Source organism: Gopherus flavomarginatus, chromosome 1 (genome assembly GCF_025201925.1).
Source record: "Gopherus flavomarginatus isolate rGopFla2 chromosome 1, rGopFla2.mat.asm, whole genome shotgun sequence".
In the NCBI taxonomy this organism is placed as follows: Eukaryota; Metazoa; Chordata; order Testudines; family Testudinidae; genus Gopherus; species Gopherus flavomarginatus.
In genome coordinates this window covers 336,699,174-336,715,431 of record NC_066617.1, presented here as the reverse complement: position 1 = coordinate 336,715,431, position 16,258 = coordinate 336,699,174, and the positions used below count along the sequence as shown (strand labels likewise).

The 16,258-nt window shown below is 38.1% G+C and overlaps 3 protein-coding genes across 4 annotated transcripts in view; 2 read left to right on the top strand and 1 right to left on the bottom strand.

Moving 5' to 3' along the window:
* AASDHPPT (aminoadipate-semialdehyde dehydrogenase-phosphopantetheinyl transferase) overlaps positions 1 to 16,258 on the top strand; it is a 1,013,205-nt gene that overhangs the window by 612,627 nt on the left and 384,320 nt on the right. The window lies entirely within an intron of this gene.
* LOC127037049 (uncharacterized) overlaps positions 1 to 16,258 on the top strand; it is a 199,342-nt gene that overhangs the window by 146,201 nt on the left and 36,883 nt on the right. The gene's annotated exons all lie outside the window — the stretch shown is intronic.
* GUCY1A2 (guanylate cyclase 1 soluble subunit alpha 2) overlaps positions 1 to 16,258 on the bottom strand; it is a 273,796-nt gene that overhangs the window by 230,781 nt on the left and 26,757 nt on the right. The window contains exon 4 of the mRNA XM_050927929.1: positions 579 to 1,294. Within this exon, the coding sequence (XP_050783886.1) occupies positions 579 to 1,294 (716 nt within the window). The remainder of the gene's footprint in view (positions 1 to 578; positions 1,295 to 16,258) is intronic.

Sequence of the window (16,258 nt, the reverse complement as noted above, 5' to 3'; positions counted from 1 at the left end):
GATAGAACAGCATCAGAGCTTCCTATTTCAAGATTTGCATAAATCGTATTTGGCATCATTTATTGTAGTGGTTAATTACTACAGATTTCCCATATCTCTGCAGCATGAGAGACATGGAGAAGAGTTTTGTTGTGTAGGATATATAAAGTAAATGGGAATCCTACAGTTAAACCCCTTCAGATAACACATCGAAATTGCATTCCTTGGAGAATAATTACATTCAATGGTGTCGTTTTCAGTATTATTACAATAAAATTGGAATGAAATTAATGATTAGACATAGGCATTATGTCAAACCAAGGCACTGGGAATTTCACCAATGTTTTAATACACAACCCTGTGACCGAGAATTTTCTGTATGGCATTTAAAGTACCTGTAATAACTCCACATGCCGCATTTATAAATAATGTAGGATGAAATTCATCCCAATCCAGACCCAAACCACTTACATCCCAGTTAAGCCTTATTTTGGGGGGTTAAATGAACTTTCAGTAGTGCATAGTCCTTGAGTTGTTCGACTCTGAATAAATGTGCCCCTCCCATACACACACATCCCAATCTAAATTAATGCTCCTACCTTATCATTTTCAGAGCCAGAAGCCTCAAGTTTGGTCCGAATCACAAATGGTGTTGATAATCTCAGGAGGACTCGTTCAAATGTGGCACTGACCTTGGGGGAAACTATCTCAAAGCAGTCCTGGAATTTCAACGTTTTGTGAGTGTCGCATCTGAGCTGCTTCCTAAGGCCTTCCCCAAGCTGGAGCACCAGCATGTTTGGATCGAACATCAGATGGAAGGGGAAAGCTCTGCAGAAGGTGCTGATGCTTATCCTCAGGTCTGAGGGAGACTGAGATGATCCGAGTGGAAGTGCTTTTGTGATATTTGCATTTTCACGTTCTTTGATAATAAAAGTAAGACAGCTGCAATTACCTGGGTTCGACCCCTCTGCGTACAGTTTATCATTCGTGACTTGTTCCACATCCACTTCCAAACGGTAGATCTTCTTTGCTGCCACCTTTATCATTCCCATCATTGCAAATCCAACAATATGATGAGGGTGAAAATAGTGGAGCATGAGGTTGCCTTCGGGGAGCTCTTTGCATAGGAAAGAAGGGGATTCCAGAGTGACCTGTCTTCCAAATGAAGTTCTAATGTGCTCCAGCAAAGCATCAAAGCCATTGAAGAAGTCCTGCAGCGTGCCACCAACAGCGCGAAGAACTCTTTCATTCTCATCAAAGCAGATATTGAAGAATTCCTCCCCAAATTTTTCTTGCATCTCCTCAAACTTCAAACCTATCGGACAAGGGTAAATATATGTCAACAATGTGGTGGGGTTACTGTTGTGCAATATCTTTCCTTTATAACCTGCTTTTTTGGGACTTGCCCCAGCCACCAGACTATTTGTCGTCCCCTATTCTAAAGGCTTCTTCATGAAGGATACCTGCTAGTGGGATTCCCATTTCCCCAAGACAAAAGCTACCAGATTTCATTTGGTCTCTGTGGGTGACCCTAAGACGTCTGCATCACATCTCGTCATTCTGGACTGATTTTTTTTTCCTGTCCGTCTTTCTTCCTCACTCCCCAGTCCCATCTCCCTCTATAAGCTGCAGTTTGTGATTCATGCACTTTTACCTTTTCTCATTCTGGGTGAGAATGAGAAAAGCTTTATATCATGCTTTATATCTCACACACTACCACATTATTTGACCACCCTTTGCAATGAGGATGACTAGACAGAACTTCCTTCAGAATCTTTTAGTACCACCTTTGAATTGGACAGTGGGATCACTACAGAGCAACACAATAGTTCTCCTTCCCCGTCATTGTCTCTGCAACACTCCAAGTCCCCACTGAGTCAAAGACTGGGACAGGAAATTAAACCTAGGACTTCCACAGAACAATGCGAAACCCACAACTGGCACTCAGATATACCTTTTCTGGCTGCATTTACTCTGCAACCATGAAGTAAGACAGCCTCAGAGCCTGAAATACTTTTCCTGCACTGACCACTAGGGATTGCTAAAGAATAAGATGAAATAACCCCTTTCTCTGAATTGCTTGAATTTGAGAACATAGGTTGTGCAACGCTTCCAGGCTTAGCCACCTGGAAAAGCATTTATGTGGCAAAGGGTGAAGGGGCTAGTGAGTCATCCACCGCTAATGTACTAGATCTTTCCACGTTCCCATCACAGAAGCTCAAAAGGCTTGCATTTTTGAAAGGTGATGATACCAAACATCACATACAGGCAATAAAAAATGGCAGCAATAAAAAGATCGCAGGCTGACAATCTGCATCAAATGCTGCTTCAGTTTGCTAGTGACTATCTTAAAGGCAACTTTAGAAAATTCCATTTTAAGATGATGACTAAACATTTTCATCTCTACTATTTTCTAAGAATGCTCTTTTAAGTATCATTTGCATTTAATCACTATATCAAACGCTGGAGTTACAATGTGTACAGCATGTGTGTGTCCAGTGGCCATATGTTGTAGGATAATTTTCATGTGAATTATTAGAATATATACCCAGTGTAAGAGTGTGCAGAGAAAATAAATTCAATGAACAAAAAAAAAAAAAAAAGTCTTCTAGTGCATCATTTTTATTAAATGTAACACATACTAGTTAAATCCATGACAGCTGGTCCTAATTATTCCAATAGAAATGAAGGACAAAGTCATTTATTTCCTAAGGGTACAAATCAGATCTTCATTATAATACATATTCAACATGTTTTATGCTATCTTCAGTAAAATACCAGTGGATCTCTGAAGACTGTTACATCATTTGTTTGGATAGCTCATAGGCTTCTGAACTTGGAAGAACCATGTAATTAAAATAGTTTCATGCCCAAAGACATGAGAACAGCAGAAGTTATTAATCTATTTGCAGAACAAAACTTTGATAATAATCTCAAAGCAGTATTTGAATAAGTACATGGCTATAATTATAACTACTAGAGCCCTGCAAATTACTGATTTTTTGATTTGCTGGAAATTCTGAAAGTTAACCAAAAGCTCATTTCAGATTCACCCAAAATTGAAGTTTTTCAAAGTTTTCAGCAAATCAAAAAGTTTAAAAAAAAAAAAAAAGCATTGTGGATCAAATAAAATATGTTTGACTCAGAATGAAGCTGTTTCTATTTTAGACTTTTTTAAAAAAATAACTGAAGGGAATATAGAAACAAAAATTCTTTTAAAAAGCTAAAAAATGAAATGTTTCTTTTTAAAAATGTTAAAAGGAAACATTTCAACTTTTTCAGCTTTTTTTGTCCAGCAAAATTTGGCAGAAGCCAATACAAATTAACAAAACATTTTGGTGTCACTAAGAAAGTTTCAGACAAAAAATTTTGCCCAATTCTACTGATGTTTGGTATTTACACAGTACCCTTCATCCAAACTGATTTACAAACTATATGTAGTGATCTTTTTACTCACATCCAGGATGTGACATGCTGAGTTTAAAAACTCTTAACACTGCACAACAACTCAAGACAGAACATGAGGAAAAATAACTTAAGCAGGAAAATTAACAGGATACATTTAGATAAGTAGCAGAATATAATTATTCATATTGGCATTTGGCCAGAATACCTGGGTTGAAAGCCCTCTTTTATAACTACAAATGGTAAGAACTGTGATTTTATGGAGAATCCAAAAGAGATGACCTCCAGTAGTACAGTACCTCCTAGCAGAGGAAAGGCTGTCAGTTACTGAATCACCACCATTGCTTTTGCAGAACACAAGACTCTATCTTCCAGGCAAGTACCAACCCCAACCAACAGGGGTTATTTTATGAAATTAGGTTCAGTAATATGGCCACAGGATATGCCATTGACTTTCTAAACATTTTAGGTGTTAATTAGTGGAGTTGCACCGGCTCCACTGGAGTATTATAGCAGTGAATCAGTCATAGAAAAACAGAAGTGGCCACACTGGATCAGACCAGTGGTTTTTCTAATTCAGAATTTTGTCTGACCAGATGCTTTAGAGAAGGGTGAAAGATACCCTGAAGTAAGCAGGTATGGGATATCCCTTCCACAAGGGAAGTTTCTTCCTAATCCCCAGGAGTTAGAAGCTAATTTATGCCCTGAGGCATGAGGGTTTATATCCTGTTCAATTTTTATTTTATTTTATTTTTTTTACAATTTACTATTGTAACTCAGAGAAACAAGGTGGTTGAGGTAATATATTTTATTGGACCAACTTCTATTGGTGAAAGACATGCTTTTGAGCTACATAGAGCTCTTCTTCAGATCACACAAATTGTATTGTAACTCTGGATGTTCTCATTATCAAAAAATAATTATCCCATTTTCAGTCATACTAAGCTCTTAGCCTTGGTGATATCTGGTGGCACGGAGTTCCACAGCCTATTTGTGCCTTGTATGATCAAGTATTTTCTTTTACTACTTTTAACTCTATCAGTTTTCTGTTTTGCTGAACATTCCCTTGCTCTTGCAATCCACCTCCATCTTTATAAAGTTCATTCTTTTGTTTCTCTTTATCTCATCTCCTCCTTCATTTCCTGTATAAAGAGTCTTAGTTATTTTCACTCTCTCTTAAATGCAATATTTTTCCCCAGGCCTGTTAAATATGTTTAGGTATAAAAAAGGAAATACAACCACCACCGTTAGATGCACAGAAATTGCCATACCAGATCAAATCAATGGTCGATCTGCCAAGGCATTCTGTCTCAACGGTGGCTAGTACCAGATGCTTCAGAGAAACTGTATAATCTAATGGCTAATTATGCAATAACAAGCTTTGGGTGAAGCTTCTCCTTAACTGCAGTAATTAGTGGTTGGCTAATATCCCAAAATAAGAGGATAGTAGTAGGTAGAGGTGTAGTGAGCGCCCTCCGTACCCTCTGACCAGAGGGGGCCCCGCAAGGAAGGGGGCCACTAAAAGTGGCAAAAAAAATGTAAGGTATAACTAGGTAAGTGACATTTATTGACGCTATTGCACAATCCATGTCGGTTTTACTGACAAAACCGTGAAGTCATTATGATATATCATAATGCTATTGGCTACATCAGTTGTCTGTCGGTCAGTTTCGAATTTTAGTTGGACCCATTCAAAGAATGTGTATTTGCGTTCATAATGGCGGTCGGCGGATAAATATTATTAATTTAGTTGTTTAGTTTTTTATCGTTTCCAACACAGAAGAGTGCTTTGTGATGTCTAAGAGAATGTATAAGAGTGGAGCTAGTAAACGAAAGGCAGCAAAAGATGCCGAGAAGGAACTTGAGAAAATTCCAAAGTTGTCAACGTATTTTGCACTGCAATCCAACATACAGGTACAGGCACATGAAACGGACAGCACTAGCAGCAACGAATCATATCCAGAAGTATCCAGAAGTGCTTCAAGTGAGGTTGAAGGTGAAGCCAGTTGTTCTACCAAACAAACTGTGACAGATATTCCAGCTGCTGCCGGGAAAGAAGTATCTGAATCTGAACCACTGACTGATGATCCAGGACATTGGCCGTCTATAATATCGGACAGGCAAGTGTGTGACATTGTTGCACGTGGCCCACCGCAGCAGAATGAAAGTTATGAATTTCCATTTAACGAGGAAAGACGGAGGTTCACAAGTACTCATTTCTATTGAACCATGGCAAATGGCGAGAAAATAAGACGTTCATGGTTAATGTATTCAGTTCAGAAAGATGCCATTTTTTGTTTTTGTTGTAAATTATTTGGCACTGGCGACATACCGCTACGTCGTGGAACATCTGCTTGGAAAGCACTGTCAAAAAGACTTCAGCAGCATGAAACAGGCAAAGGTCATCAAGACTGTATGGTGAAATAGTTTGACCTTCGGTCAGGCATAGTAAACCGTACATCTATTGACCAACTCGAATTGCAGGCTTTTCTGAAAGAAAGATTTCTGGAGAAACGTTGTCAAACCCATGGTTGATGTCGTTGTTTTCTTGTCCGAAAGAAACCTGGCATTTCGAGGAAGTAATGAAAGGCTCGGCGATCCTTCGAATGGCAACTTTTTGGGACTGTTTGAATTGCTTGCAAAGTATGATACTGTCCTCAGTGAACTTTTACAGAGGATTAAGAAGGCAGAGACACATGTTCAGTACCTCAGTCCACAGATCCAAAACGAGCTGATTCAACTTGTTGCCAGTAACATTCAAGAGGCCAACATAGCACAGCTTAAAAAAGCGAAATATTATTCAGTTATTTTGGACTGTACTCCCGACGTGTCACATGAAGAACAGATGTCCGTGGTGTTACGCTTTGTTGAATGCAACGGTGAAGATGGTGTCAATATTCGTGAAGCGTTTGTTGGTTTTCTTAATGTTCATGATACAACTGGCGAGGGCTTATTGGAAGCGTTTCTTGAAAAGGCAAATAACTTAGGAATAGACATTGCTGACATGAGAGGCCAAGCTTATGATAACGGCGCAAATATGAGAGGAAAGAATAAAGGAGTTCAAGCCCACATGCTAGAAATAAATGACCATGCCTTGTATGTACCATGTGGAGATCACACTTGGAATCTTGTGATCTCAGACGCAGCAAAGTCATTGAAATATGCCGTTGACTTTTTTGGTCTGATTAACAGAATATATGTTATCTTTTCTTCTTCACCTTCACGTTGGGATATACTTCAAGAACATATGCCAATATCTGTTAAAGGGTTATCGGACACTCGTTGGGAGTCGAGAATTGATGCTGTGAAGCCATTGCATTATCACCTTGAAAAATTGTGCAATGTTTTGTCATCTTTGCGAGAATATGCACTCGAAAAGAAAGATGGCAATACAGCAACAGAAGCCGGTGTGCTTTTAGACCATGTTACTATGTGGCCTTTTGTTCTGACTGTGTACACATGGTACGATATACTATTTCACGTCAATGAAACCAGCAAATTAATTCAGTCATCAGATGTGTCAGTTGACGTACTGCAGGCAGAAGTCGGTGCTACAATGAAGTTTTTGGAAGACTATCGAAATACAGGATATAACTCTGTGGTCACAAATGCACGTGAAATAGCAGAGCATATCGGTATTGAGCAGGTGTTTCCAGAAGCCAGGGTGTGACGTAAGAAGAGAATGTTTGATTACGAATGTGCTGATGATTCGAGTCGTCTTTCTGCCAAAGAAAAATTCAAATCGCAGTTCTTTCTTGTTCTCACTGATTAGGCCATATCTTCTGTTTCATCGTGATTTGACCAACTCGTGGAGTGGTATAAGTTGTTTGGATTTCTGTACAACGCTAACAGCCTGAAGCAGTGTCACAGAGAAAATGAACTGGAGAATCACAGCACAAATTTTGAAAGAAAAATGGGAGACATTGATGCCAACGAACTCATAATGGAATTGAATCGTTTTATTTATGTCATCGAGAAAGAGAGAGGACTTGTCACGGCAAACAATTTTTTAACGTACATATACAAGAACAGCCTTCAGGAGATATATCCGAATCTTTGCATTTGCATCAGAATTCTTCTGACCACACCAGTTACTGTCGCTGGTGCTGAAAGGAGCTTCAGCAGAATGAAACTGATCAAGAATATCCTGCGCTCAACCATAACAGATGACAGGCTTTCTGCGCTTTGCAGTTATCTCAGTCGAAAACAAGATTGCCAGATCTCTGGACTATGATGCATTGATTAACCAATTTGCGGAGAACAAGGCTCGAAAGAAGTGCTTTGCGTAAATACGGAATACATGTACACTGTAGGCCTATGTATACATAATATGAACCCTGTATATTGTATAAAATAAATACCGCATTCCAGTTTCTGCATTGTAAGGGGCCCCGGACATATGTTCAGAGGGGGCCACGTTCTTTGTTGCTACGGCCCTGGTAGTAGGTCTGTGGATATTTTTATTATTAATATAAAAGATTGATTTAATAAAAATTCCTTCTAAACATTTTTTCTCAGCATCTAAGTTATAATATTTTGAGAGTCCTACAGGTTAATTATACGTTATATCAATAAGTATCTACATTAGTCGTAGCCATTCAATTAAACTAAGTATTCCTCATTCTTTTTCTTCTATTTCGAGAATCTTTTCTCTCTCTTCTCATAGTCTTTCTGGTGATTCTTCATTTTTATCATCTTTCTTTGATCCTTTTACATTTCTGCTACAATATTTTTGCAGGGGAACGTCCAAAATTGAACACAGTGTTTGGGGTTTGAGTGTACCATCTATTTATGTAAAGTCACGATCAGATCTTCAGTATTATTCTGTCCCTTTCTGAATATAATCTAACATAAAAGAAATTGCAGCATACAAGCAGTTTAGAATAAATAAGAAGGTGAAATATGTGATCAAAACAACAAAATACCCTGGGACTGAGCCACAGATCATTCCGAAGCAACTATAACCCATCCAATTATTCCTGTAAAGTGAACCAAGGAGACAACAGCAGCCAATAGTACATGTTCCATTGCATCCAATTCCCTTGGTATATATTAACACATACTATCTGGGATATCCCTTAAGAGAATTGAAGTGTCATCTAGTGAACGGTAGAGGTGAGATACAATTTGCAGTTCTAACATTCATATCATGAACAAAAGACTAGGTTCTGTCCCTGTGGGTATAACAAAAGTTTCCTCAATGAAGTAGATTTATGGTAAATATTTAGTCTTCCCTTCATAACACAACTCTCTTCTGCTTTTATCTGATGGTGGTTTAGGCAGAAATTGAAGACTTCAGGACACCATTTAAAAACAATAGGAAAAACTAATATTTTAACCAATATTCACTCTCTCATTAAAACTGATTCTGATGGGTGTAATACATACCCAAGTGCTTATTAGCTGATCAATTGGAATCTAAATGACAGTATGACCTATATCTAATTAGTTTGTGAAGTACTTTGGCATACCTTGAGTATAAAGAGAAATTCTGTATCAAATTGAGGAAGCTGGACAATAGTTTTTATATGGTCATTTTTATTGGCTGCATATAACCATAGTAAAAGCATTTTATATCTTTACAAACAGCTTTGACACTGCTGTAAAACTGTACTACAACTTACTTTGTAGAGCTATATATATTACCTAGATATCTTGTACAATTTAATAAACGAAAAAATGAAATTTACATAAATAGAAAAGGTTGGTTAAAAAGTTTTACCCACATGTGCTTACCTGTAATATTGGTTTTACCTGTGTTTCTAATGAAAATAATATTTTTTAATAATGTTTAAAATGCAGTTCTAAATCTAACAAGTGACTAAAAATAACATCATGATCAATGCATCTCAGTGAGTTCCAGGCTACAAGCAAAAAGATTTTCCCCACCCCACACACTACCAGCTCTGGAAACTCAACTTGATATTCTAGAAATAAACTCAGTTATTTTATTCCCACACAGCATTTTCAGTAACAGAGGTTCTGCAAGCCAAAGCAGGGTCTTTGCAACACCAGGGCAACTCCATGATCTTCAGCGTATGCTCTCATTCATACATGGGGAAGCCTATTGCTTAAAAACAAGTGTAACTGACTGGAACTTCAGAACAGTGTGTTGATAATGCTTAGACATTAATAGAATCCAGTTCATTCGCTTTCAGCTGTGTTGCCTCTGCAGGGCAAATAGGAATACGCAAACAAACTTATTTTTGTCATTTCAGTAAGTAAATATGGCTCTAAATATATAAAGAGAATTCATCTGCAGGCTTAAAGTTAACAGTTTTTAGTGTCATACTTTACCAAAATCCCAAAAGGCTTCTCACTTTTCCTCGAATATATAAAATGTTTTGTATTTTATTTACTGACCTTTGACAAGTTGTTACGTATATCACAACCTTTAACTACTCTTAACTATTGGCAGTTTCCATTATTCTTTTAATTACCAAGAAATTTTTATGTATCAACTCCAATTCCATTGCTACAGTTTGTTCAATTTACTACTGCCATTATTAAATGCTTATATTATAGTAGCACTTAGAGTCTCTGATTTGGATTGGGGTTCCAGTATTTTAGGCACTGTACAAAAGTATCAGTAGACAGAGATTACCTTGAAGAGTTTGCAGTTTGAGATCAATTGTTACAGCCATATGCACATTTCTGATATAGAGTTGCTAATTTCAGCAATTACATTAATTCAGTAATTACGTAAATAATTTTGTTTATTTTACTTATATATTAGTGTGGTGCATCATCTGCACAATTATGGGAGCTCTGTACAGAGTCTGAACGCAGGAGCAAGCCCCATCTGTTTCTAAAACAAATTGATTTTGACACACCTCTTCCATTTGATATCTGTTTCCCTTTAGACCCCTTGCAACCTTTTTTAACAATTTTAACTCGGTTAGGATTTGCTTCCTGAGGTCCATCCAGTTCTTAGCACAAGGAAGATGATACTGACGGCATATATAGTGTTTTGAGTGCATGAAGTTATTCACTTAAGATTGACTCACCAGTCCATTATTTAACCTTCCCCAACAATACAAAAACAAGGGGATACTCAATAAAATTAAAAGTCAGTAAATTTAGAACAAACAGGAGATGGTATTTACAATGTATTAAATTTGCACATCACAGAGGAGTCATTGACTCATGCTGTGAACTTTTTTTAAGAATATAATTACAGTGGATTTTTAGTTGCTTATTTTTTTTATTTAAGATAAACAGAATTGTTGCCAGTACAAATTATTTCCAGGTCCTTTGCTTGAGGCTGTTTATTGATCATTATATAGTGCAGATAACTTCTAGCAAGATCAGGTGCTCATACAGCATGTCTAGTGTAGATCAGTGGCTCTCAACCTTTCCAGACTACTGTTCCCTTTCAGGAGTCTGATTTGTCTTGCGTACCCCCAAGTTTCACTTCACTTAAAAACTACTTGCTTACAAAATCAGACATAAAAATATAAGTGTCACAGCAGACTGTTACTGAAACATTACTAACTTTCTCATTTTTACCATATAATTATAAAATAAATTAATTGGAATATAAATATTGTACTTGCATTTCAGGGTATAGCATATAGAGCAGTATAAACAAGTCATTGTCTGTATGAAATTTTAGTTTGTAAGTACCTTACTGTGCTTTTTATGTGGCCTGTTGTAAAACGAAGCAAATACCTAGATGAGTTGATGTACTCCCTAGAAGATTTCTGCATGTCCCCCAAGGGTACGTGTATCCCTGGTTGAGAACTACTGGTGTAGATGTTCCACAGTGTAAATAAGCAGTAAAGTTTTCAAAGATGCAAATGTAAGCAAGATGCCCAACTCCCATTAAAAGCCAACAGGATCTGGTCCCCTGTCATTTCTCTCTCAATAAAGGCTGCACAAAAATACTCATTTTTACTTGGCAAGTATTCACATTTGAAAACAGATTTTTGCAAATGTTCATTAATTTGATCCAAGGTTAAATTTCATCACTTCCAACAGCCAACACAGCTATTCATGGTGGCGACATTCCACCCATTTAGAAAAGTTGCTAATATGTTCCAAGAAAAATATTGTCAACTTCCAATGCAAAAATATGTTTTGTTTGCAGAAACAGCCTTTCATTTTTGCAAAGAACTGAAGAGATAATGAAAACTTTTCCTCTTTCACAAAACCCACAATAACTGTGTGATGGGAGTGGGGGGGAGTTGTTCTTCATTATGTTCATACACAATAAAAATATTTTTGCGTAACTTTCTATACAGACTGTAGTTAGGGTGTGAGAAATAAGGTGAAGTGTAACAGTTCAGAAATTTTTACAGGAGTGCTAGTCAAATAAGAGAATTAGGTACTTCCCCATTGTATAACACACAACTTCAGCACAGTCTCCTTGGAATGTTTGCCCAGTGACCATCTTTTTGTTCTGTGTTTATACAGCACCTAGCACAATGAGATACTGCTCCATGACTAGAGGTGTAATTCAAGGTGTTATGGTCATACAAATAAAAAATAATACTAATAATCACCTCTGAGAAAAACATGGCAGCAGAAGACAGTATGTTCTCAGTAGCAAGACTGTGCTGCTGAAATTCACTTCCTCAGGTAGAAGTTTGTGTCTGAATGTGTCCACTTTTGGAGCACAGAGTAAAACAAGCTCTTGATCCACATTTTCCAGTTGCTACAGATTTAAATTCCCGCTATCCCCTTCTCTGATTCTTTCAGGTTCGCAAATTCAGTGCTGTAGTGAGTCATACGGTGCATTGCTGTATTTTGGAGATACATTTGCTCTTAATCTAAGCCACGTAAAATTATTTATTTGTATTAAAATAGTGGCTAGCAGTGCCAGATGAGACCTGGGCCCAGGTGCTCTAGGGCAAATAGTATGAGAAAATCCTACCTCAAGGAACTTACACTCCACATAGACAGGACAGACAGGTATTAGAGGGTTAAAGATTAAAGAAAGGAAGTATTATCCCCATTTTACAGATGGGGAATTGAAGCACAGAGAGATTCAGTGACATGCTCAAAGTCAAACGAGAAATTGGTCATGGACATTTAAAACATTTCCCAAGATACAGTCAGCTTTAGCCAAGGGCCATTCCATTCTCCCTAATGTACCCAGATATTAGGTGACAGACACCTAATAAATAAATGAAGTCATCATCATCATTATATGCTAGGTTTGTTTCCTTTTATTCTCTGTATCAGGAACTCCTATCAAAACAGAGCTCTTGAGGCTTATGTTAATTCTGTTTTGACTTCTTGTGACTCTTCAAATGGCAAGCAACTTTGTGCAACAAGGATGCTATTCCAGAAGATTCTAAGGGACATCAGTTGGTCCTATGTCTTATTATGCCATCATAGCTCCTCAGAGGACTGAACAGAAGATAAACTAAAAAGAAGATAAAACTTAATTATATGATGACGATGACAGACCTCACTATTGGCTTTAAATTTATTTTAAAAAATAATTCAAAGATCTTTTATTTAGAACTGTTCAGTCAAAAATATAATAGAGGTTGTTTACAGAGGAACCTGACTCATTCCCATAAGTGGGTGTTCTAAGGAGCCTATGACAGCCTCCTTCAAGCTAGATTCCTGCTTCATCAGGCTCCATTGCCTTCAGCAAGAGATGTGGTTTTAGAGTAAAATCAAGAGGCCAGATACACTGGCTCATTCTTGCTGCTTTGCACCTCTCTGACAATGCAAAGCAATTTTAAACCCAGCTCAGTTAGCCAACTAAGATAAGTTTGGTGACACAGAGAAGCCATAGACTGAAGCATACTAGTGAATCTAGCTCTAGGTGTTTCAACACAGGAAAGTCTTAATAGTGCCATCCAGAAAGCAAGAGTGTATCTTGGTCACTTTCTCCTTTTCCTTCACATGATGAACTGCCTTATGCAGGAAACTGTACAATCTGCATAGACCAATTGAAGGAGGTGGAGTCTGTACTGTTTTGAAAAGGAGACAGAATTTAAATGTAACATTCCATCCATGCAAGCTGTCACTCCCAGGCAAGGTTGTTGCAGCCGTGTTAGTCCCAGGATATTAGCAAGACACGATGGGTGAGGTAATATCTTTTATTGGACCAACTTCTGTCGGTGAAAGAGACAAGTCAAAAGCTTGTCTCTCTCACCAACAGAACCTCAACCTCCTTGTCACTCCAAAGTAACGCTGCTGGTTGATCTGGTATCCAATCAGTTGATATGATGGATCCACATCCCTTTTGTGATGCTGTATAAAAGAGATTGTCTGCACTATTGTCACCAATGTTACACAATTGTGATCAATCTTGTGCAAAGTATGCCTTATACAGTATCACTAGAAATGTTATAATTTGCTATTATTATTGTGTTGAAATGTATCACCATTGTGTATGAAATTATGATATTTTACTGTACACTCGTTACTACACTTATGTTCCTGGATAACACCCACAAGACAGATTTACATCAGATGTTGATGGGCCAGGTGTTAAGGAGAATCAACTCTTTCAGTGCCCGTCCGGAGGATTCCTCTGATAGCATATGGACAACGGAGGCCCAGTGACTGAGCAGTGCACGTAGACTATGTGATGCATAGCTCCATGTTTGAGCCAGTATTTTTCCATGCACGTGGACGGGGGTATAAATTGAAGACAATGACATCACCTTCTTGCCTCATGCCTCTCCTACATCTCTGGACTGTGATTTCTAAACCTTTAGTTTTCAGTTTACTAAAGGATTGGCTATCTGCAGGGGTTTGGGATGAGATCCTGAAGTACATTTCGGTGAGTGGCTGGTTCTTTGGAACTGGAAGAACCTAGTATGAGATTAATATTGGTTTTAATGGCCTTTCATCATAAAGTCTGGTTTGCCTGGGTGCACATGAGTGGCTCTCTTAGCCATGTCCCATACCAGGCAGCTTGATACCTTTATGACACTGGTGTGAAGCAGGAATAAATCCACTGATGTCAATGGAATTGCCTCAGTGTAAAATCAGTGAGGGCGAGAGGAGAATCGGTCCTTTTATTGCAGATTGACTGCTTTACACTGCTAGTGACAGCATACTAAGGGAAAAATTCCAGTATTCATACAGTATAAATTACACACACACAGTTGAATGCACATCTTACACTGGTCTACAATTTTTGAGAAGTCATCTGCTTCAGAGATAAAATGTGATATTTATTATGTGTTTTGATGTGCTGAATTCAAATATGACAATTAAAACAACTGATTGGCTACTGTTTCTAAGATATTTAAGTTCTTACATTTTATGTCTATGTATATTGTGTAGATAGTAGAGTTATAATCATCAGTTGTAAACCTAGGTCTTTTCATGTGTTTATGATTGCTTTACATGATAATATTTCACCTGTCCTGTTTATGTAATACTTTAAAAATCAGCAAAAGGGTTATATAAATAAATTTATTATGAAACAAAAGGCAAAAAACTATTATGCATATAGTTTAGTCCTATTCAGTGTCTACTCGACGCTTCTTGGCTTGTCTCTTGTATTCATTAAATGGAGCATCTCGTCACTGTCCAGCAATAGTTTGCAAGCATTGATGGGCTCCATTTGCCCTGATAGCTGGCCAGGAGATTCCACTGCTGTAGTCTGGAGCCCAACAGCTCTGCCTTACTCTTGGATAGTTCCAAATCCCTGACAAGGTCATTCAGTTCACCTTGTGTTATGAGGTGTGGTTCAGAGGAGGAGGATGGGAGAAAATGTGGGTCCTGTGACATTGATGGTTCAGGACCAGAAGTTTCATCCTCTTCCTCTTCCTCGTCTGACTCAAGTGAGAATGATTCTGGTGCATCAGGAACGGGCAGTCCTTCTCCGTGGGGTACTGGGCGTATAGCTGATGGAATGTTTGGATAATGCACAGTCCACTTTTTCTTCTTTGACACACCTTTCCCAACTGGAGGCACCATGCAGAAGTAACAATTGCTGGTATGATCTGTTGGCTCTCTCCAAATCATTGGCACTGCAAAAGGCATAGATTTCCTTTTCCTGTTCAACCACTGGCGAAGATTTGTTGCACAAGTCTTGCAGCATATGTGTGGGGCCCACCTCTTGTCCTGATCTCCAATTTTGCAACCAAAAGAAAGGTGATACGCTTTCTTAACCAGAGTGGTTATACTGCGCTTTTGGGATGCAAAAGTCACTTCACCACAAACATAGCAGAAGTTATCTGCACTGTTCACACAAGCACGAGGCATCTCTGCTCACTTTGGCTAAACAGAAATGTGTCCCTTTGCAAAATCAAACACTGACAAAGAAGAGAGCACGACACAGTATGATTTCTAGAGCTGATCTAGGGCAATTGTTCAGCAGAGTGATGTAAGCTTCATTATGATTGCATCATCCATGACTTCTAGGAATAACATGATGCAATTCATATCATGTATGACGCAATACCAGCTTCAGATTGCATCATTCATTGTTTTGCCTAAAAAGCAAGTACTGTCCAAACCCAGTCATAGATTTATTCACAGATCCAGTCAAAGATGTATTTTAGTCATTTCTGGTTTAAATTGAGATCTCTTCCCTTTACAACTCACTTATCCTCCGCCATTCCCAAGTCAAGAGTCGTATATACTGACCCAATAGCATATCTTGAAAACTAGAGCCAATCAACAATTTTAAGCATCATTTTTGTTCTCAGTGACCCAGAATTAGTAAAGTTGGACTACATTTATTTCAGAAGCATTTTAGCTGTAGAGCAGTGTTATCAGACTTCACTGTTCTGTGAATAGTGTAAATACCAAGACCACAAAGTGAGGCATTTGTCCACAATCTCTCAGGTCTACTAATGACCTCAGTGTTCACTGTGTCCTGTCAAAGAACACAGAATGAGAATTTTCGAGTCAGAGTTAGTGGGTCAGGAGAGGTAAATCATACTGAAGTATT